The sequence below is a fragment of the Gallus gallus genome, chromosome 4 (assembly GCF_016699485.2).
Source record: "Gallus gallus isolate bGalGal1 chromosome 4, bGalGal1.mat.broiler.GRCg7b, whole genome shotgun sequence".
In the NCBI taxonomy this organism is placed as follows: domain Eukaryota; kingdom Metazoa; phylum Chordata; class Aves; order Galliformes; family Phasianidae; genus Gallus; species Gallus gallus.
This window is the reverse complement of record NC_052535.1, coordinates 73,053,279-73,077,625: the sequence shown is the minus strand read 5'-3', so window position 1 is coordinate 73,077,625 and position 24,347 is coordinate 73,053,279. Positions and strand designations below refer to the sequence as shown.

General features: G+C 39.3%; 1 protein-coding gene across 2 annotated transcripts; it reads right to left on the bottom strand.

The window, feature by feature from the left end:
- Positions 1-463: 463 nt before the first annotated feature.
- Positions 464-24,293, bottom strand: SEPSECS (Sep (O-phosphoserine) tRNA:Sec (selenocysteine) tRNA synthase). 2 transcript variants are annotated; one of them, NM_001031158.2, is made up of 11 exons: positions 24,084-24,293; positions 23,098-23,252; positions 21,416-21,534; positions 21,169-21,327; positions 19,917-20,070; positions 16,310-16,412; positions 14,080-14,209; positions 13,839-13,930; positions 6,215-6,308; positions 5,447-5,537; positions 464-3,373 (listed from the first exon to the last, which is right to left on the bottom strand). In NM_001031158.2, exons 1-11 carry the CDS (start codon positions 24,195-24,197, stop codon positions 3,115-3,117), a joined length of 1,470 nt encoding a protein of 489 aa, NP_001026329.2. In that variant the 5' UTR covers positions 24,198-24,293; the 3' UTR covers positions 464-3,114. The 2 variants fall into 2 exon arrangements, with proteins under 2 accessions (NP_001026329.2, XP_015141179.2); XM_015285693.4 differs by having other exon boundaries at positions 23,706-24,146.
- Positions 24,294-24,347: the final 54 nt, after the last annotated feature.

Below are 24,347 nucleotides of genomic sequence, written 5' to 3'. Positions count from 1 at the left end.
GCTTCACAAATAGCAGCTGAGATGCAGCCTTAGTAACTGGGCATCTGTTCATGGTCTTTTACTAAGGATTCCTGCTACATAACCCCAAGTGTTATCTAAAGCCCCTGCTGCTTTCCTAAATGTCTCAATAGTAGTGTGGATGCCGGAGATTACGTTGGCTGTGGCAGGTCTCTGAGGTATGTAGAAGCCTTCGGTGTCATGTGCATATATAGAGGCCAGGAAAAAGGATGCACAAATAAATAGTGTTTTGAGCCAAGGAACTTCTTACTTCATTGTGCAACCTCAGAAAGGCCTTCACAGAAAGCAAATATCTGTATCACAATTGTTTTACTCTTCATATGTTGACAAAGCTATGCCCAAGCTATTGCCATCTTTCAGCAGTGCTACTGTTAGTGCCCGAGACCTGCCACAGACATGAAATCGTCCCATATCTGTTATACAAAGAAAATGAAGACTCAGTAGCTGTGTGTTCCAGTATTATTTTATTACCTTATTATAGACATTGGTGAATTGAGAATAAGTGGCTTATATTCTTCCTTGAAAAACAGTAAGTTTATCTACTGAATCTCCCGTTTCAAGTATGTCGTAAATAACCATTTCTTCTCCATTTATTTAAATTTAAGTATAACTATAATGACATTACATAATGCTTCTGTCTCTAAAAACTCAGTATGCATTACAACTTAACACTCTTAAAGGAACAAAGCAAGGAAATAAAGGAACAAAGGAAGGAAATAAAGCTGTGAACCGGCACAACAACACACCACAGTAACATAACACTAATATTTAGTTCAAGAGATCATACCTCACAACGGCACCAATCTCAAAGTATTTTAAACTGTGTGGTTTGAGGTGGCACCACTAAGATTTGCAAAGAGCCTCAGTGACACAAATTTAAAAACACACTGTAACCAAAAGTCTCATCTTAAAATGTTTTTCCATTAGAAAATACAAGGTTTAAAAGCACAAAATCAGAATGAAAGGCTTTAATTCTTTCCTTGGATACTTGTTCAGAGAGATCTGTTGAAATTTTTATGCTTGATTTCAAATGGGAAACATTTTGAAGACGGGAGAAACACTATCTGAGAAAGCAGTTCAATCTAGAGTACAAGAGAGTGAATTATTTGCAGCAGACAATTTATTACAAGAACATAAAAGGTAGAGGTCTTCTCTCAGAAAAGGCAACTACTGCTTTCTTGTTTTCAGTTTCAAGATACTGCTTATCAAATCCTGCATGGCTACTACCATGCACCTCCCTAAGCTCTCATAACAATAGCTCTAATATTTGTAGTCTGTAACTAATCCATTAAATCACTAACTTATGCTCATTGAAGCACAAGACAACAATATCCCAAAACAGAAAGAAAGGTATCATTAAGGCCCTGTGGTTTCCACTGGCTGCTCCATATGCAGAGGGCGGGGTGAGCTGCACAGCTCTGTCTCCCAGGGCTGAATGTGAGCTTTACTGACTGGAAAAACTGTGGTGTAGCATCATCTCAGAACAAAACAAAACAAAATTTACACGTAGTTATGGCCACAAGGACTCAGTGGTCAAGTTGCGTTACCTCTGTCTTAAGACATGCTGGTACAGCAAGTAACAACCCTGACTCCAGACAGCACGCCCTTCCACAAGCTTTAATGGATCTGAAGTGTAACTGTAGCAATAACCATACAGGAGCATCGGTTTAATTTAGGCTAAAGATACAATGAACTTCACTAAGTGAGACCACCTTGATGGCAATTAGCATACTAATAATTTCCACATCTTAACATCACCTCTTGTATCAATTCATTTGAGGAAAGTAGAGGGGCGATTCTTTCAAAAGCACTATTTATACTGATAAGGCAATTTCCAGAGGGCTCTGAGGATACGTGCCTCAGATGCCACAAAACAAAGTAACTGGAACGTTTCCTGACATTTAGAATTCATGAACTGCGGTGTCCCAAGGATTACTACATTAAAGACAGAGGAAAACGCCTTTGAATGCTAAGCTCACTTTGAACAGCCAATGACATAAAAATCCACATACAGTGTGTTAATTGCATTTAAGAATAATTAACAAAAAATTTTGTAACCTACAGCACTGTCATTCCAGCGATATGGAACCTCTGTTTCAGGAACAGACTCCAAATCTATTGTTTCATTAATGAATTCAAATCAGTAACTGCACGCAGACAACAGTGCCAATGGCAGCAGACGGTTCAGAAGCGGACGTCTATAACTTTTAAAAACAATGGACTAAAAATGCCAAAACATCCTCTGGTCTCATTGGATCTTGAAACTGCTGCAGTCATCCAACAAAGCATTCCACTTTTTGAGAGGATCTCTGACCTGACTGCTCTATTCATGAGCAACTACCAAAGAAGAGATAAAACACATAAAGAGGACAACTCTCACTCCACTGCACAGCCTCACATTTTCATCACTGTACTCCCTCAAAATTATTTTGGGTTGCTGAACTATGCAAACGTTTCCAAGAGCTGAGTACCTACGGGATATTAGGTATTCTAAGCTCTTTGCCACTGAGGGCTGCTTTGTTTTAGGCAGTCCAGGAGAGGTAAGAGCACCTAAAAAGACCACTATTCCAACTCTACAATTTCTTCATCCAGTTGTATTTAACGTTGTATTTAGTAAGGGTTATCCCCACCATTTCTATATAAATCTTTGGAAATAAAAGAAAAATGGAAAGTAAGCTGAGTAAAAGCAAGACATCTTGAGAGCAGTAAAATATTTCTTGTTGGTTGTATACCTGGACCTAAAAAGAGATTCAATCACTGCTACAGAAGATCTTGTTGATCAACACGTGCATAAGTATTCTGTGACTTGATGAACATCAGCCCCAGCAGTCACCCACAGACTGACAGGTCAGCTGAAGGCTTTTATGAAAGTAGAGCTTTACTTTGGCATATTAAGTACATTTATGTGGTGCAAAATGCTTGTGTCTGACTTTCCAGTAAGAGAGGATAGGAGAAAATCACCCATTTCCTTTAAACCTAAATTTCATCCCGAGTTTTTTTTTTTCAGATCAGGGCCAAATTTTCTGCACTTCAGATTCAGTGTCAGCCCAATACAAACCTGGCATACTTCAAACAAAAGTGCATCTTCCTGTGTTACTATGTCTGTATCTTCTGGTCTTCAAGTTGTTCTGTGCCTGTGTTTGAAGTACATATTTCATTCACACTTTTTTCTTTCCCTTTCCTAGAAGCCTTCAAACACTTGTCCAGTCTTTTTAGGAAGATGTCTACGTCTTGCTTTTTAATTCCGATGGCTGATGCAGCATTGAGGTAAGCACAGGGGTAGTCATTTGTATGCGACATAAAGCCTTTGAAAGTGTAGTTATTCACTGTTTGCACAGACCCACGGGGAACAACTCTGAAATAAACAGAATTGTGATTCAATTACAAGATGCCTTAAATATTTTTGTGATACGCTACGATAAACATATTACACAAATGCCAACACAGTGTAATATCTGCTAAACAAATTCCTGTAGGTGGGCTTAGGATGGGTATTCTCCAAGTTAGTGCTTAAGTACTGCAACGACTGACAGTAGATCCTCAATTAGATAAAGGCTGTGGGCACAGGTGAATATTCATTCCCCTCTTCAGTTAAATTTTCATCTTCGCTGCTGGCATTTATGAGCTCCTCAGCATGAGATGAAAGACATCTGCAGCCAACTTTTCTATTCCCTAACAAGACCTAACTATCAGACCCGCTGTCTCTCCTCAGACAGCCTTGTGACCCCAAGCTCTCTGCAGTCACCATGCTGGGAGCAGGCTTAGGGCACACATCTGCTTGGCATCATGTTCTACAGCCCAAAGCTTCTGGGTTCAAGTGCTTCACAGGGCTCAGCCTTTCAAGTAGCTGGAACTACACGTGCACCACTGTGTATCATCCTTTCATGACATTACATACTTTCCCAAACCAGGTCCCTAATCTTTACTGCCTTCTGCCCTCCTCTTTCAGTCTACTTCCTCAAATCAGGTTCCCAATGTCCTCAAATGCATACCTGGGTACTACAGCTTCCCTTTCCCTCATCCTATGATGGTAACCTTATATTTATTCCCTTCTCAAGTGGATGCTGTTCAGCACTGCTTTTACCTCTTCCTTATAGGAAGAACCACTACCTACAGCACTCTATTCCTCAGCACCTTCGGTACACATTCATTCCGTGATAAACCACAACCTTAATCCACCCCTTTCCTTGGTAAAGGAACAACTCACCTTATGGCTACAGTTACAGCTTACACAAACAATTAACACCAATCAGCTGATAAGAATTTGTTATCCCTGAAGAGACAATCCCTGTAGTTCATATAAGAAACTGTACTCAGACAAACACTGCTATAATTGTCATATCGCCTCTGTACCCAAGTGCTCAAACCTCGGGATATGGCAAAGCCTGTGTGTGAGCAATGCAGGGAGCTGCCACTGCTACCACTGCCGTGTAATCCAAGGCTAATGTTTAAAATCTGTTGAGATTCCATGTCGAACAGTATTTGTACTGCAAAAGAACTGCTTGCATAGAAAAGGGAAAAACTGAAACCTTTGAATCAGACAAAGAGTTGGAGAGCCTTAACTTTTCAAATATGGAATCTCAGCCAATGATGGCTGAAACTGCAGGACACGCCAAGGTTAGGAAAGGTGAATTAAAAAGAGCATCTAACTACAGAACATGCAGATTTACTACCATTTCTCTGTGCAGGAAGTGGAATAATCCAAGCTAATGAAGCATACCTTCCGATGTGGAAACAATCAGCACTGATACAGAAAATCACATTAAGCCCATGGCAGAAGGTAGCATGGAAGCAGTAATATTCATATTAAGGAATTCTGCCAAAACAAATTTTAAATCATTCTCTTCTTCTAAAAGGTTTAAACCAAAATCATTAGAAACGATTTGGTTTATGCTTCCATGTACCAGTGTCACTAAGAATAAATTCAGCTCAGACTGGCTCAAGTTGTAGAATTTTTCTTTTAAACATATCTGGTTCCAGAAAGTGGGATTTTCTTACAGATGACAGAAAGCTAAGCAGAGTATTAAAAGCTTATTCCCCTGACATCCAGCACAACCATATTTGTGCTGCAATAAACAAAACAAAGATCTTCCCTAAGCAGCTTACAACCTAACTGTAAGATCAGGCAACAGCTGGAAACTAAATGAAACCAAGGGGTTCTAGGAAATAATGACACTAAATTAAATGGGGACAGATTATCTATTTAGTATACCAAAGCTAAAAGAGAAGGCCTCGTTGCTAACTCAGGCAGGTAGACACGTTATTAGTAGCTAATATTGAGGAAGAAAGGTATAATACTTTTGGACTTGTAATTGCCAGACTGAAGTCTGTAATCATGAGACAATTGGTATAAAGTAAATATTGTATTATGTATGTTATGAAATCCTAATACAACTCCCCAGAATTTTCAAATTCATAGCATTCTCACCTCGCTCCTGAAACTTGTCTTGTAAAAAGCATAGATCCAAGCTGGGTCACAGCAGCATCATTATTTTCATCTAGATTCTTCAGTGACATGGCTGAAGTAACAAAAGGTCAGATTAAAACTATTATGAAGCTTCTTTCCGCCACCCCCCCCCCCCCCCCCAAAAAAAGAGAGAAAAAAAAGAATCACAGGGGATGAGGTGTCTGCCCACAATAAAAATCTGTCCAAGGATTTGTACTCAGATACAAAAGAAAAATAAACACAAACGTTACATTTCATCACTTCTAGTTTTCCACAAACTGGGTGGTTTACTTCTTTGGCTGGGCTGCACGTAAGGCAGAGTTCCTGCACAAGGGTGTAACATTACTTTGGTGCTCAGCAGAATTTTTGCTTAGAATAAATATCCTGAGTAGGAATTCCACAATCTCTTTTACAGCAATATAAGAAGATGCGTAAAGTAATTATACCCTAATTTATTTTAAAACCTATTAATTTATAAAGCAACATGCTAACATCTTCTGCCTGCCTTGACTACAATAATTGATTATGTTGTACAGGAGCAATTTTGTAAAAAGGGCCTGAGTCACAACCCTACTGCTCTGCTTTTATAGCAGGTTACCTTATTGGGTTCAATGGATTCATCTTGGCTTTATAATAATTTAATGGAGTGCAGTGTGCAATGCCTAATGTATAGCAAATGTATATGTAAATGCATTATGAACGCACAGCACATTAGAATTTCTTTTTAAAGATTTAAAACCCCACAATTACCTAAGGATATGGGATTATGTGGTGTATCCAACAGTCTCTCATTGTGGATGTCTGCCAACTTCTTCAACTCACTTGAAAGATAGGAAAACATTTCCTGGGGGAAAAAAAGAAAAGAAAGGACGCAATATTTTTGTTATTGGCTATCAAACAGAGAAAATACTATCTACTTCACAAAACTTTTAGGTTTCTATTACATCCTTTATAAGTGCACCAAATAAGTTGGACAGATACTTCTCTGAAATCCGTCTATAAAGGAACAGCTCCATTTCCTTAACCTTGTTCTTCCCCTTAGGATGGTGAAGCACTCTCTATCTGATCTAACATACGTGCCTGGGAGCTCAGCCATTCTCTCTGTGGAACTGAAACCTAAAGGAGTAAAATCTTGAAGAGATTGCCACTCTCCAGCAGGTCCTCCCCCATGTTACTATCCTGTCGAAGGAGCTGACCTTTCCCCACTCGTGCAAGAGCTTCTCCTCCCTCCAGTCCCACAAGCCAGAGAATGAACCAACGCAGATGGCCATGATATGGCAAATTGCTTCCTGTATCATTTTCTATTAATATGTTTCAGACTAAAACAATCACTTTTTGTTACCACTTATCATACAATCACAGCTACCACTGGTTCATAGACCTCACTTTACGTACAAGACAGGCAATATGTTTTTTTTAAGGAGAAGGCTATGAGTACACGTGACTGCATTTTGTTTCATACAACATATATTCTCCTGCCTGTCCTCTTCCTATCACCCACCTCTCCTGCACAAGCCTCCTAAAAAAATGAAGGCATCTGAATTCCTGATCACACTTCACACCACTCTCCTTATTGTATTCTCTGGCTGCTTTTCTGTCCTTTTTAACACTTAGTTTCTCATAAATACAAGCAAAAAGATGCAGATACTGGGTATTCTTTTTTAAAAATACCAAACACCTGCTTTTTCCTCTTCCTGGTCAAAAAGATTGTGCTGCTCATCTACTTCAATGTGACTGCCTGTTTCAGCATCCTCATCAATTTCTGGACCTGACAAGTGATTTTTCATTCCTTAAATAGAGTTGTCTCTCCTGTTTGCAGACCAGTATCCTGTTCTGACCCGCACACTCTGACAGGTACAAATTACAGCTTGTGATCAAAATTATGCTCTTAAACAGAGCCTCCCACAGGTCTTATGAAACCAAATGAGTTTTGTAGCAGCCAAGTTAGAAGAATGTTACAGCTGTTTAAGCCACTGCAGTGAGCCCAGCCTCACTTTATGAGCAAACAAATGACCACCACTCCTGACCTGTGCTTCCTAATGCCGTGGGATGAATTCTGCCAGAGAGAAAAAGTAGGATGCTTCTGTACAAACAAATTAGGCTACATATTCATTATCAACAAGAGCATACAGCTGCTGTAACACTTGGAACAACAACAACAACAATACAGGAGGCATCCGTGGTTCTTTATCAGAACTCAAAATGTGTGAAGAATCATTTGTATTTTGCAGAGGCATTCCGAAATGAAATGATTTAGTGGTTTCAATCCATCAGTTTATTTACAGTTCACTTGTAGAAGTTGAAAAACATTTACTCAAATATTCAAAGACATCTCCCTTCCTCCTAGTCCATCACTGAATATAAACACATTACTCATGTGTTATTTGCTTTCCACAATGAGCATCATTAATATGTTTAGCCATTAGACCAGTACTTTTTGTAATCCAATTCATAAATTAATCTGTGCTCCCTCTGCTGGCCATTTACTTTCACAGCTGCAGCAAAGTATCAGAACTATACATGAATTCTGCCTTCTGTGGAGGAATTATCAGTGAAACCACTACTGAGAAAAACCTACCTTGGAACAGGAAGAAATTCCCAAGTAACTCATTTCTGTACATCACAGTGAAGGAACTCTCTCTTGCATCTCTTACGTTATGTATTTATTACCTTAGGACTCCAAGTTGTTACAACCAGTTACCCACTGTACAAATGTATGCAATGAAATTAATACGTAGGTTACTAGGCCAGCCTTCACAAACACAGCCATTTGGCAGAACGGGAGAGAATAGAAAGATGGGGAAAAAAAGAATCCAAATGTACATTTTTATGTGTTTGACTGCACACAAATTCAAAAGCTTATTTTTATGAGCTACTGCGTCTTGCATTTTTCCACTGGAAGCCCTCGTGTTATTTTATAGATTGTTATAAAATAGATCAACAGCCTTTCAAAAAAAGAAAAAAGAAAAGAAATATGAAATATTCTTGTGAGGTCAAATCTATAACCAACCCCTATTACAAAACATTTCTGTTATGTGGACAATTTATAAGCACCCTCAGCAATTATATACAAATAAGCTCTTAGAGAATTGCATTTCTGTGACAGCCAACGAAGCTTTCTTGTTTGGAGCTAACTGTTATGCTGAAGTTGCATTGAACAATCCGAGCACTACATGTCAATTATGTTTCATTATTTAATTCTCCCTTTCCCCTTAAAAACTTACCAAACAACAAAACTTCACAGCCCCTTTGTGCTCCATACACGCTGACAACTCCCATGTGCTGTACCTGAGTCTGATTTGGTCTCATCTTAAGATACTTTGCTGCTGCTGCAGTAGTTGTTCACGATGGAACTGTCACAGCTTCTCCTCTGCTTTATGTATCAGACAGAGCAGCTGCATCTGATGTGTAACCTGATCAGACACCGGGCACATCATTTCGTGCACACAAAAAAAGGCTGCACTGCTGAGCATGGAGCCCCACTATCAGAAGGCTTACCTCCTGAAAGGCAGCCAAAAAAACATCAGAGAAACCGCATGTGTACATCTGGAATACTTACATATACCACATAGCCTCATATATAGATTCTCTTGCACTGCAACACCAAGAATTTTGTTCTGAATACGGTGGAATCTTTAAAAACATATATGAAATCGATGACAGAACACTGAAATCTTTGTAACAAGAATAACGGACAACCATTAACAGCATGAAATTCAGCAAAGGAAAATGCTGGGTTCTGTACTTGGGAGTAATGTTGGTCACAAATACAGACCGGGAAACAACTGGACAGAGGGTAGCTCTGCAAAAAGGCATCTTGGGGGTGCTGCTCAACAGCCACATGGGCCAACAGCATTTGTGGGTGCATTAAGCACCACACAGCCAGAAATGGAAAGCTGGTATTTTACCACTGTAAAAATTAAGCAGTTCCCTCCCACTCATTGCGACTTTAAATATTTTAGACTTAGATTCACACTCTTTAAGGACATAAGAATGACTTCCATCAATTCTGATATGATCATTAACTGAAGTCTACTGCTTATGATACTATGCAGTGCAGTCACTGTAATTGCTACATATGTCCTGGACAAAGAAACACATACATGCAAATAGAGAGTTTTAAGACCTGGCAATACAGAATATGGGACACAACATAAACAGTACTGAGGAAATCAAAGGAGTCAGTTCAAAAGTGTAGCTTTTACGTAATAATGAGTTTTTCAAAAGCAACAGTGTTAACAAATTTGACTATGGACCTGTTGCCATCATTTGTGTTACAAGAAGACCTAGAATCCCTTATTGAAATCAGAAAACCACTTTTAAAAATATGACATATGCATAAAAAAATAATACTGAGAGCCTAGCACAAGTGAGAAAAACTACTTTCAATCCTTTCCTTGTTATGCTATCACATATAGGCACGTTTATCAGACACTCAGACAGTACGTGTGTGTTACTCCCTTGCTCTTCTGTTCTCAGACTCATTGCACCCTTTTTACCCTCTCCTATCAGAGCATACAACCTCATACTCCATGAATGCCATCCTGTCAGAAAACACCATCCCATGTATGTGTTCTTCTCTCTCATATAATCTCCTTCCTGTATTAAAGAGTATCCTCGTGCAGAAGAAAAACGGGATGCAGCAAGGGACACAGAAGAGAAATCGTCACTGTGCCAGTTCAAACAGTCAACTCAGAAGGTTTTAATCTGCTCACAAGGAGCTGAATCAGCAGTGGCATTCGTTCAGCAGAAAGCTGTGTCCTCTGCATCCCCTACAGCCTCTGTACCCACTGGAACTGACTCAGCTTCCCGGACAGAGCTGCCCAAACATCATGCAGCCACCCAGGCCTGAGGCAGCAGGGCATGCCCAAGCTTTCTGTCAGGGTCAGGGACACCTGTGGGAGGTACCCAAAGAGAAGAACTGCTCAGCACTGGGACAGAGCTCTGAAGGAGGTGAGCAGGCTGAGGAGACTCCTTCCACCCTGAGTTGAAGGACTGTGTCATAGAATCATAGAATGATGAAGTAGGTTGGAAAGGACCTTAGAGATCATCTAGTCCAACCCCCTGCCATAGACAGGGACACCATCCTGGCTGACTCTGAACTCATTCAGGATTTCCTGCTCCAGTTAGGTGCATAAAAGACTATGGGGCCCAGTGGGATTCATCCCAGGGTACTGAAAGAACGTGCAGATATTATCCCAAGAGCTCTAAATTATTTTTCAATGGTTTTGAGAATCTGGAGAAAGTGGACGCTGGCAAATATTGTTCCAATTTTCAAGAAGGGCAAGAAAGACAACCCTGGTAATTACAGGCCTGTCAGTCTCACTTCAGTGCCTGGTAAAATTATGGAGAAGATCATAATGGGAGTTATTGAAACACACACGAATGACTGCAGTCATTGGTCACAGCCAACAAAAGTTCAAAAGAGGAAGGTCCTGTTTAACAAACTTAATTTCCTTTTATGACAAGGTTATCCGTCCAGTTGACCAAGAAAAGCCATCTAATGTGATCTTTTTGGATTTCAGCAGAAATTTCTATACTGTCTTTCATAGCATTCTTCTGGACAAAATGTACAGCATGCAGCTAGACAAGTACACGGCATGATGAGTGAACAACAGACTAATGGGTTGAACCCAAAGGTTTATTGTAGATGGGGTTACCGAAGGCTGGAGGCCAATTACCAGTGAGGCACCTCAGAGCTCCATCTAGGGGCCAGTTCAATGTTTTTTATAAATGATCTGGGTTTAAGGCACTAATGCACACTAAGTTTACAGACGATACTAAATTAGGAGGAGCTGTTGATGTTCCCAAGGGCAGAAAGGTCTTCTGAGAGATCTTGACTGACTAGGGGGTTGGGAAATCACCAACCATACAAAATTTATCAATAGCAAGTGCCCAATTCTGCAGCTGGGAGGGGGTAATTCTGGATATATGTACTGTCAGGGAAACAAGAGGCTGGAGAGCAGCCATGCAGGTCTGGAAGTTCTGGTTGACTGCAAATTGAATATGAGTCAACAGTGTATCATGGGGTGCATCAGTCCCAGCACTGACAGCTGGGCAAGGGAAGGGACTGTCCCACTCTGCTCTGCACTGGTGCAGCTTCACGTCAAACACTGAGTGCAGATTTGCACATCGTAATATAACAAGGATGTAAAACTATTAAAGAGGGTCCAAAGGAGGGAAACAAAGATGGTGAAGGGTCCAGAGAGCAAGATGTACGAAGAGCAGCTGAGATAATGCAGTTAGTTCAGCCTAAAGGAGACTGACAGGAGGCCTCATGACATCCTACAGCTTCCTCAGTATGGGAGTGGAGGGGCAGGTGCTAATCTCTTCTCTCTGGTGATAGTGACAGGATCCGAGGGAACAGCACACAGCTGCATCAGGGGAGGGCCAAGTCGGATGTTAGGAAAAGGTTACTCATCAGAGGGTAGTGGGCATGGAACAGGCTCTTCATAGCAGTGGTGACAGCTGCTGGAATTCAAGGAACATTTGGACAACGATCTCAGACACAGGGCTTGAATCTGAGGTCCTGTGCAGAGCCAGGAGTTGGACCCAATGATCCTTGTGGGTCCCTTCTAATTCAGGATATTCTGTGACTAGTTCTTTCCCTTGGTTGTCTGAGATTAATCTCTTCTCAGTAATATTCTAGTCTTGCTGGCCTGAGCTCAAGTAACCTGAAATAACATTAGTGAATAAGTATAAAAAGTGAAATAAATACTGGAAGTTTTTTATAGCTGACTTTGTGTGAGTAGGTGTAACTGAACCAATATAGAAAGGAGTACTCCGTGTCAACCTATAAATAGCTCCTGCTGAGAGCCTAATAGCTCTGCCTCTGCCTTCACAGAGCACAGGCAATAAACTATCATTATTACATTTTTACAATTCAGGAACAAACACATTTAAGCAAAAAAAGGTTTCTATTTCTGCAGCAAATCCAATAAAAGGAACATATTTATGCCATATATAAGGCTATGTTTATAGAGTATACTCACACTTAAAATAAAACAGACCTGAAATTGTAAAAATGTAATGTTTTATTCACTTTAGAATTCTACTTTCAAGAAAATTATGCGATTTAAAATATTATACAGCTATTCATTAAGAGAATTTACTTACAAATAACATTACTTATAACATGGCAATATTTATACTGCTCATTGCATATCTAATGCAAGTGTAAGTCTAACAACAAAATCAGTTTTGCAGAAAACACAATAAATTCACTTGAAGTTCTTCCGGAGATGAGAGGAAGAGGGGGAAAATACATAAATTTGCTTTAAATGAAGATACAAATGCACATATTGTGATAGTGCGATGGTTCAGAATGAAAGCGTGACTGCTTTCAGCGTTTCACAAGCCACGTTTTCACATAGCTTGCACAGACCACACCATAGCCTTTGAAAGTCAACCCTGCTGTTCTTCTCATATTCTAGCCTCTCCTATGGGATCTCAATTCCAGTACACAATTTCCGTTTGCCAGTACAAGGAACTAGAAACAAGCCAGGGAATACAGCACTACCATCCTGCTCAGATATCAGAAGCAGCAGCAAGCCACCAGCAGGACACTACTGAAACATATTTCCTAAATAAAATAATGTATGTAGCAAATCACGTATGATTTAAAACTATTAACTTACAGGACTTAATTCACAACATTTCCTTACCTAAAACATTCTACAAAGAGAATTCTCTCTGTTAATGATTAGACACAGCAGAAGCAAGCCTTTTAGTATGTCCAGAACTGAAGATGACTCAAGATGTACAGGTTCCAACTTTAGAACACTTGAATATTTTGAAAACTCAGTTACGTGCAACACAGAACATACATGGGAGAGCCAGAGAAGAAACCTAGCTCTGTTCCTAGATGGATGCCTTAAATGACAATCTTTTAATCTTTTTGCGGCCAAGAACAGTACCTGTAACTTATCAGAAGTTGTGATTTTCTTGAGAATATGATACACAGCATTTAACACTGCCACAGCACAAAAGCATAATATGGCCAAATGAAGATGAGCAAAGACCCCTGGGATGAGCGCTGTGATCATCATTACACAGCACAGCACTTCTCAGATTGTACTGGACAAAATTCTACTGCATTAGTCATACTCTTGAACAATAAATACCAATACTGTATGAGATAGTTAAACTGATGTAAAATCTCTCATTTGAAATACAACAAGGAAATCAAACTTATGCATGAACATCATTTGGTCAAGCAGTAGTTGTATCATATTGCCTTTCCAGATTAAGAGCTGTAAGCTCCTAAGAAATTTAACGGCTTTCAAGACAGAAACAGGATTTACTACATGAAGCAGTTTTGCAACAAGACTTTAACAGCTGAATTCAAGAAAATGCTGCTTCCCAAAAAGCTTACCTTTCTTTCTTTCAGTAACTGTTTGTAGCCACTGGCACCTAGAGACAGAAGCGTAATGAGGACATCTAAAGAGGGAGATGCAGAAGCTCTTCCTGAAAAAGCAAAGTAAAACAAAACAAAAGAAAAATGAAAAGATTAAGTTTAAAAAAAAAACAAAAACAAAAATGATATGAAAGAAAATTGATAATTGAGTTTTCTACAGTTACTTTGTATGGATGAAATCAATCCGTGAACTACTTACCTGGATACATTTTGCTGATCTCCTGAATGAAGGACTCACTGAAGCCAGCAATGATAGCACCACCTACTGGAACCATAAAATTTTTGTCCAAGCTCTGAACAAAAGCATCTATTCTGCCTACTCGAGCACCCTTTATCAAAAGGAATAAAAAAATCCACAGCACATATTAGGAAAAAACATGGGATAGCATCATAATTACCCATAATCCAGCAATAAAACAAATGTAATTCCTAAAACTCTCTCAGATATTTTATTTGTGATGAAGAATTTTAAATCACAGCATTACCCTTGCTTAGCTCTGCTTACCATTTCTTGCTGTCTGCTAACACACTATCTTAAGCAATCTTAATTTGCTATGATTTAAAATGTTTTTATTTCCTGCATGTCTTCAAAAGTATAGCTCATTTGCAGCAAGTATCAAAAAAATACTCTTGGAATTTAATGGGAATTATACATTAACACTGTACAATTCAAAATGCGTCACAGATCGTGGCAGCAAAGGGCTACAGGTTAATGCCTCATCAGAAAACAAAAATATCTTTTTTGACATATACATGTAATCTGCATCGAAACAAATGGGCTGTGACAGCATTCCTTCATATAATGCTGCCCGCAAAATTAAGATCCAGGTAACTTCCTCAAAGACTTTCCCTCTTCCTAGAAAACAAAACGCCCCTAACATTCAGGCAATGAGATATTCTTGAAGGAAAAAAAAAAAAAGCAAAAATGGTAGATTCTGCTGTGCAACTTCAGTTTTAGTAATGCAGGATCAATGAACTGTGCAATTAAGAAGCAAGCATCATGACGGAAGCTGGAAAATATATTAATGATCATACGTATTACAGAATATTCAAGTACTTACACATTATACATACATAAGTGCTTTGTATTAAAACCAAGAAACAGAAGCAGAGTTAACATCTATGGCAAAAAGAGCGAAAAAGGCAGATAAAACTAAAACACAGTTGTTATCTCTGTGTTTTAATACGTGAAAGCATGGGGGACAGGTATACATTTGATTTCATTTGTAATACTTCCACATGGACAGTATATCTTCTGTCAGAGGAAATAAATTCTCGTAAATAAATGCCAGTTCAAATGTATACATTCCCATAACTAAAAAAGAGAGAACAAAACCCAAAAACCACCCACCAAGAAGCCAGGGAAAAACACAGAAACAAAACCATGAACAGTTCTATTTGTGGCTTTGCAGTCTGAGAAAATCATCATTAGATATGACATCATATGCAGCAAAACTCAGCAATCCCACGGCCTCCTTCATGTTAGAATTTCACTGCAGTTACGCAAGTTCAATGCAGTAAACACGTACCAGCACAAATCAAACATACACAGTGTTCTATTTCACACACCATTTCAACTTCTGTCACATTCCTTCAGTCTCTCAAGATAAATTTAGAAATGCTAACAAGATCCGGCTGGTTTTTGCTCATTTAATAACAATGTCTTAATCAGAAAACACAGAACTATCGGCATATATATGGGATTCAGGATTCCCTGGATCCTGTTAAAATACACAGGCAACAGGGAGAACAGAGAAACATCAAAGAAGTACTGCAGATAGTTGCAATGAGCAAAAATGCAGGCATTGCATGCTCTGTGGCTGATCTTAGGTATTAAACAATTTGCTCTGCAGAAACAGCAAAAAGAAATTGAGCTTGTTTTGAACACAACATTGAATTCAACAGATTTCTCAGGTGTTCTCTGTGCCAACAATACTGACAAGTGATCACACACAGAGCTGCTGTACCACCTCGTGCCTTCAACATTGTGCCAATCAAACGTTTGATTTTGAGAATTTTGAGAATTGAAAAAAATTTGAAAATCAGTAACTCATTCTTGTTGAAGCCTTAATTCCTATCCAAGCACAACCAGTTATTTAATAATTATAGGTCATTATGTTAATAATTTTATGAAGTATTTTAGGAAAGATTAATAAGGATATCTTTCCATTATAAAAGACACTTGAACATAAATGAAGCCTAAACAAATTTGATTACACAAAAAAGCAATAATGGAAGCAACAAACATTTTAAGTATTATTTCCTTCTGCTCCATATTCTCAGAAAATAGTCCAACTGTAGGGTATGCGTGGGATTAATCTCCAAGCTGTGACACATGATAAAACTTGCTAGCATTGTCTATGATGAGAGATCTTCTCATGCTTGTTAGGAATATATACATATATATATTTGAAATGCGTAGTTCCTACCTGCTGGATAAGATGCATACATTTTGAAGATTGAACTCCATATGCATTGTTGACAATATGGGGAATGTCATAATTAGCACAAATTATAGCCAATTCCTCCAGCCTATGAGCATAAAATTGTAATTTAGAGAAATACTAATCACTGTAATCCATGTTATCAATCAGACCATTAGAAGACTGAAAGGTCTACAAGAAGGTCAGAAGGAGAAAATAAACTTTCTTGTTTACTGCCTCGTGGCAGCAGTAACCACCTTTAGCAACCAAGGTTAAGAAGACAATTCTATTCGCTTTTATCTGTATTACAAATGGTTGAACCAAGCTGAGATTTTTCATGCTTCACTGAAAGTTTTGTCTAGCACCCACTACACAGAGCTCAAATCATCGTTTCAGCTATTTTGCTACTTTAGTGATAATTAACAGAATTGCAGCTATTTATGCATTTTCCTTTTTACTTAACATTCAACCTGAAAACAGTTTGATGGAAGTTTCAAGATGTGTTCGGGAAACTGAGAGCTTCATAAAAGAGGAAGCCTTTACAAGTTTCTATTTTTTTTCCCCTAAGAACCATTACTGCAGCCCTTTGGCTGAAATCCCACTTGCATATTTCAGCTCACCTGATCAACAGAGAAAAAAATATTCAAAAGGGATGGATACCCTTAAAATGATGCCCTCAAATGGGTAGCCTTAAAATGACTGGATGTGGAGATCAAAACATTAAAACTTCATTCAACTGTTCACTCAGAAAAAAAAAAAAAAAAGGAAAATTTTCCATGTGCCTTTAGAAATTCCTGCAATTACAGTGAGGCCACCTTGGATTATTTCTCAGTGAAACTGGGATTGAATTGAATGCAAAGGTCATTTCCGTTGAGGGACATCAGCTTTTGAAGCACACACGTAGTTAGTAACCTTTACAGAGCACTCCAATCATGCTCTTATTTTTTTAATACCTTGATTTCTAACAAACTTGTGAATATCATTTAAAAAGAAAATCTATTTCAAAAATAAGGTAATACTTAATAATTTGAAGTGATTATAAAGATTATTTTTTTAAAAGCACCAGAAAAATCCAAGCCTTCAATGCATTTTTCCCCTGTCTATTTTTGTGCAGCCTCTCACTGTAATTTACTGACATCCATATAAAATGTGACAAGAGTAGGAAAATATTTCCCAAGAGGTAACATTCTCTTGTATTCTATTTCTATTATATTGCCTTGTGTTCTTTCGTAATGCAAAACTCAGCTACAAACCTCAGATTGAATCTTCTGAACCTCAATCCCTATGAAAACAACAACATCACAATTCTATTCCTTAAGAAATTACAAGTATGCAAAGCACAAGTTTGGCTATGTAACACTAGTAGTATAATGTATGCATTCATCTTCTACAGTCAAGATATTCAGCAGGAACTGCGTGTCCAGTAATTTTTCTCATTTACCAACGTTCTGAATCCTGAGTTAACAGGAAACATTACACCAGGCAAAGCTTTTGCCTTCTGATTTGCTGGTCTTGCTCACTCAGATTCATTCCTCACCTTCCAACAAGACTCCAATAAAACAGTTTCTACTCTTACAGGTTGCTTCTTTTCAAGTGCAGGTGGAGAAATTCACCAATCTAGAAACAGGGTTCGCTGCTCTATATGATCTATCATCTTTCTCACCTGCTGAGTCTCAGCAAAGCAATACACTAGCTGCTACAGAGCCTGGAAACAGGAAAGGCACTTTTCTTACAAATATTTCCTTGAATAATTAGATCCATGCTACAATACAGGATGAGTGCTGCAGTTTGAAAAGAGTATGTGATTCTGCATGGGAAGCAAACAATAAAGCAGAGCACTTGTATGCTTCTAAAGCTTAAATTAAACCATTAAGAGCAGCTGGTCATATCAGAAAAATACAGCATTAATGCAAGTTTGGTTACTTCTGAAGTTCCCAAAAGTCACAAATAGCATAAATGGCAAAATGTCCTTTCTTTCTCTCCTGCCTGTGAAAGTTCATGAACAACAACAACTTTGGTCTTTCTTATAATAGTAATGAAAGTCACAAAGTAGAGAACTCTGTGAAGTTCATTAATTAACCAAGAAGTCACCTTTTGCCTTCAGTTCTCTTTTAAATACAGTGCTTCTAGAGACAGCTTGCAGCAACAGGTAGAAGACAGACAGAGAACTAACGTCTCTCTAATAAAGGGAATTTATGAGTAGTACATTATATCAATAAAGTCTCATAACACTTCAAAGGAGCTATAGGTACACTGACATAAAACTTCTTATCCTAATTCAACAATCCTAACCCGCTTAAAATTTTAAAACATCACCATCACAACAAAACAAAGCCTTAACAATGTAAATTATTTAAAAGCAGACACAAAAATGGTATCCTCCAGAAATGCTTTACTTTCCTTCCCGTAGGAAGATGGATGTTATGGCCTTCAGTAGTTGACAGTATCCTTTAAATAGAAAGTGCGTTCAAATTCTCTTATATCTGTGGTATATCATAACACAGTGCCACTACCTAATATTTCATCTCTTAGTTGCAGAGAACAAAACAATTGCATGTCAAAAAGAGGAGGCAGATAAGAAAAAGATTCATTTACCAAAGCTATAAAATAGACCATTCAATTTTGATAGCTTTGATTTAAGCTAGCCAATAAATTTGCAATTCAACTTCAAACAATGCTCATAGTATTCTGACAGAATTATTTGCTTTTAACTTCCCTCTAGCAACTCGGCTAAACCTATGATAAATACTGTTTTTCAAATATTTCAGAACTAATTTATGTGTAGAAATAATGCCTCAAATATTCTGTTACTCATCTCCTAATTGCAGTGTTCATCTCTGCTTCAGCAAGTGCTTGAACTGACACACTGGCAGCAACTACAGAAGTTACGTATAGGGACACATAATAGGAAGAAAGAATGCAAGGTAGTTTAAGTTTCTTATAATGGTGATTTAACAGCTGGAAATTGTAAGTTGTAGCATCAAGCAATCAGGCTATAAATGTAAATGTTCAAACCCAGATACATGACAGTAGAGCAAATCGTATGTTATACTCGCATAGCACTGCCCTACAAGCTTTCAAGGGTTTCCCTATATCAGTACATCTTTAGTAATGCTACAGACAGCAGCATAACGCAGGAAAGAGCAACTCAAGCAATGATTTTAAATGTGGCAATAGGTTATTTTTCTTAACAGTTGTATTAGCCTAGGAAAATTCATCATTGGCTAGAGGAGAAGAGTAGAAAAGGTAAGGTGAATATTAAAATCTGGCATTAGCTGTGGAACACTTTCTGGACCACATTTCTATGAAATTCTACTCTTACCACTTCCATGAAATCAAAGCCTCTGTCAAAGTGGCATTAATTTTACCCAAAGTGACCATTATTAACCTCATTCATAAGAGAGAAAGAAGATCTTTCCTATTATTCTCATTTTCCTAATACATTTTTTTTTGAAACTGGAGCATTGTTTCACAACCTGCCATTGCCCTTAAACACAGGGATTGAAGCATCTTCACTAGATGCACTTCTCTTATCGGCAGTAACTGAGCATTCAAAACATGTAGGTTTTTTTCACTGACAAAAAATAATATACTTCTTATGAAGACTACTTACCTATCAGGTACCCTTGGAGCAAAGCAAGATGTTGTAGAATGCACACAAAGAATATTTTCAGCACCAAGAGTCTTGATTTTAGCCTCCACTGCTTCAATATCTGTCCGTAGCTCATCACCTTCTAATACATTCTCTATCACCACAGGCTCAAAACCTAGCCAGCAAAAACAAGATCCAAATGTACATCAACAAATCTCCAATTAATTGTGGGGTTTTCATTTCTACCAGAAACCCAAAAAATATACATTTTTTTTCTTTTAGTAGATTATTTCAGACTCAGAATAATAATATAGACACGTTAGCACAGAATCCCCCATTTAGATGTTTTTATCCAATCAATCTTTTATGACAAAAAATAGAGTCATGGTATGACTTGGTCATAGATCACTTGTGACTTGGTCAAAGATCATCTAGTTCCAACATTCCTACTGCAGGCAGGGTTGCCAACCACTAAATCACTGGGCACTTGATCAGGTTGCCCAGGGCCCCATCCAACCTGGCCTTGAAATGAAATGTTTCCTAAGAACTAGGAGAATCCATGCCACCACTTGCCCAGGTATGATCATTTTCCAGCTCACACACATATCCCTCACTCGCCATTTCCTAGATCCCATAAGTCTGTCTGCAGGAGGGGACAGCTTTGGAGGAGTGATGGACTTCTATCCTTAGTTTACTTACAGTCTGCTAGACAAGGAATTTCTTTTGAGAAGGAAATAAGGTTTGAACTAAGAAAGGCACCGAACTTATTTCCCGACTGAGCACTGACATACAAAGATTAAAAACAAATGGGGCAGCTAATGCTTGCCATCTTCCAAAATAAAATACCATGGTAGTCAGACAGCTTGTCACCTTCTGATCCCAACGTCAAAGAGACTTTTCATTTTTTGAATAAACTTTAGAGAGGGATTTGAATCATGAACCGAAGATTGACATAATTCTCAGGAAAGCAAATTAGGCATCTAACTGAAAAATGAACTATAATTTACTTAGTATTGTGCTCATTGCTAAGAAACCACAATACTATATACATCTCCCTACTTCACCATACTCCCACATTCTATAAGGCAACAGGAAAATAAGCGTCTGATTTTGTGTTAGAAATCAGGTGTGTAGAAATAAAGCACTTACAACTACTATACATTAGACCTTTCCTGGATATGATTCCAAGTATATAAATTCAGCATCACTATGAAAGATAAAGTTTTGTATCTGTTCGAAAAGCACACCATGTAACCAGTCATCCCCCTATTACCTGCAGTTATCATCGATTTAAAGCAAGATTTCTGGTCTATACGTGGCCAAATAATGTACTTTGCCTTTGGTCTCTTGTGCCGCAATGTTAAAAAACACAGAGTTAGACTCATGCCAGTTGCCATAGGAACCACAAAGCAATTGGTCACTGTCCGGACACCTGCACGTGAAAAAGTAAGTCAGAAATTAACATGAAGAACACACGACATTTTGCCACAAAAGAGAGAGATTTTCAGATGTACACCTACCAGCCTGCTTTATAATATCCAGAACGACTGAATTAGTAAGCTTGTTCAAAAGGCTAGACCCTGCAGCTTTAGGCTGGACTGCAGAAATATCTCCTGATCTTCCAATTCCATGGATCAACCTGAACAAAAAAGGTTGAAAACACACATCAAGATTTGTCATGTCTCAAAGCAGTAATTCTTGCTACCGGAAGGAATTCAATTTGATAAGCAATTGTGGAAAATATTGTACCCAGTGCACTCTCTCACGAACTCCATTGCAACCAACTACACATATTAGGATGAAATTGTAATTTTTTTTGTTTTGAACAACAGACCAACAAAGTTCCATAAAGCAAATAAAAAACTTCAAGAAGAAGACCCAGTACAGCAACAGCCTGAGCACCTGGCAGGCTTCCTTTTAAGTGCACCCCAGCAACGTCTTGCTGCCTATTGAACTAGCATTATAAATGCAGGTATGTCCAGACATGTAAATCCAAAGAAAACAAAAGTCAGTTGCCTACAGCGGAGCATAGTATAGAACACTGCTTCAGAACCACCTCCTGCTATCTCTCCCACTCCCAAAGCTACTTGGTAAAACATTTCATCAATCAGTGCATGGAGGAAAGCCTCTAAACTTTTTCTTGTTCTTGTTGACTCTCGGGTGAAGGTGAGATGCCAGGTGACAGAGCTATCTGAGACCAACAGGAGCTAAATGACAGCCCAGGCTCACTCTGGCCAGAAGCTGGGCATGCCCTCTCCAGCAACACCAGCAATTACTTGGGCACTCTACCCAGTGCAACTCTCTGCCTCCCACACCTCACAGATCTGAGACTAGAGAGCAGAACAGGAAACAGAGAATCCAAACTGATGTGTTAGCGGTTTTATTCATTAATTTTTCATGGCACTTAGGGCTTCTGAAAGCCATTAAGCCTAAGTAATTCAGTTTCCATACAGTAAAGTTCGCTAAAATTCTCATTTCTAATATGCTTTTGTGCTACTATTTCAAGGAGAAATATCCCAAGAAATTTCACTCAGTTTCACTCACGTTGGATGAAACAGCAAAGCCACTCAGCACAGAACACTGTGCAAAAAAAAAGTTTATCTTCATACTGACATTAATGCAGAGTCTCTAGAGTTATAGCTTCCAGAGTACCTGCCAAGCATAAGGGCTTTGAGCCATTAATAGCTCCTTCTGTCTTCATAATTCAGCTCACTTCATATAAAATAAATTTTATATAGACTATGTTTTTATGTGCATATCAACTTTTCACATTATAAACACAGTAACGAATATAAAAAGTACAAACAGCTGTTCACTGGGGATGTTCAATACTTCACAACTACAATATTCAGTAGTTTTGATTGACACACTGATAAAAAGCTGTACGGTATTAAAAAAGCAAGTAATGCATGGATTATTTTAAAACACAAAGACTTACCCTTGCACGCAGTCAGGTTGGCATCTTAGGCTTCTACTGCTTTTACAGGACATACACCCAACAAAATACTTTCATTACATTCAAGAACGTCCAATGAGTTATTAATGAAAATTGAATACAGAAAATTGGATCGCTTCAATATTGCATCATTCTGTTTTTCTCAAATGCTATCCAGGCCTCAGATAACAACTGACAATTAACATAAGCACTTCAAAATAATCAATAATAAAACAGAATAATTCAAATAGCCAATAAAACTTGTACCTATAGTGCCTTCGGGCAACAAGTCCTGAAGCCACTCTGCCTTCCCTCTCTCCCACACCACAGTTGCCCAGAAAGTTATTGCTGTCCATTATGGCAAGTTCATGAAGGAAGAGTTCAATGGTGCTTTCATCCCATCCATCTTCAGGGCACTTTCCCTTAATAATAATAGAAAGATAATTCATAAACTTGGAAATTAAGAACACACACATAGCTTGTTTGACTGATGCAACTCTTAGAGCTGAACAGCAATTTCTATTTTGATTGTGCTGTTTGTTAGCTGATGTTATAGACGTGCATTCCAAATAAAGGTCAATGATGATTTTGCCATACATCCAATGCGATTACACTGGTGTACTTTGATATTAAAAGTCGGAGTACTTCCCACTTCCAAGAGCTCTTTAAGGCATACAGCAAGCCACTGCAGCACACAGGTGTTGATCACAGTCTGTAACACTGTGGATTATTTGATGTATTCTCAACACAAAAGCGCAATACTACAGAAACTCAGTGGATAAAACCAAATGCAGAGAACTGGGATATTACAGAATCCCAAATATTAATTATGAATCAGAAGGAAATACAGTTTCAGTTGCAACACATCTTCACACCTGCATGTTTTCCTTTGCAGTTATTACCCGATATGTCAGGAAGCTGCAGGCAGATTTGTCGGCAACTGCAACAGGTGCACTCCTCCGTGTGCTCTGCGCTAAGAACTGCGCTCACCTCCGCCTATGGCAAAGCAGATTCCCGAAGGAAAGCTGCCCAAAGCCCACACAGCACCGCTATCGCAACTCAGAGGGTCAGAGGTTGCTTAACTCGTGACAACAAAAGGAGCCCGACCGCAGCGGGGTACGAAAGGGCCGCGGCGCCGTGCCCGCACCGAGCGGGGCAGCGGGCGGGGGAGACCCCCACAGGGATCTCTGGAGCCGCAGGGACGGAGGGGCGGCCGCCCCGCTCTCCGAGCCGCCCCCCGCGGGGCCCGTTACCTGCTCCAGCAGCGCCCGCAGGAGCAGCTCGTGCCCGCGGCGGCCCTGCGCCCCCTGGCGCACGTAGGCGGCGGTCACCAGCCGCTCGCTGGAACCGAAGTTCTCCGTGTTCATGGCCGAGGGGCGGCGAGGACGCCGCGGGCCGCTCCGTGCAGCGCGAGGCCGTGCGGACACTACAGCCGTCCGCTTCCCGCCGCGGCCGTGCGGGACAGGTGCTGCGCGTGCGCCGCCCGGAGTCCCGCCTGCCCGGCCTCACGGAGGCTG

What these genes read in the sequence shown, in the direction of transcription:
- SEPSECS (NM_001031158.2), bottom strand. Translation starts at nt 24,197, where the DNA reads ATGAACACGGAGAACTTCGGTTCCAGCGAGCGGCTGGTGACCGCCGCC. An exon ending in TGCGGGCGCTGCTGGAGCAG is followed by an intron (nt 23,253 to 24,083) that starts GTAACGGGCCCC and finishes ATTATTATTAAG; the next exon opens with GGAAAGTGCCCTGAAGATGG. An exon ending in AGTTACTGAAAGAAAGAAAG is followed by an intron (nt 6,309 to 13,838) that starts GTAAGCTTTTTG and finishes TTTTTCCCCCAG; the next exon opens with GAAATGTTTTCCTATCTTTC.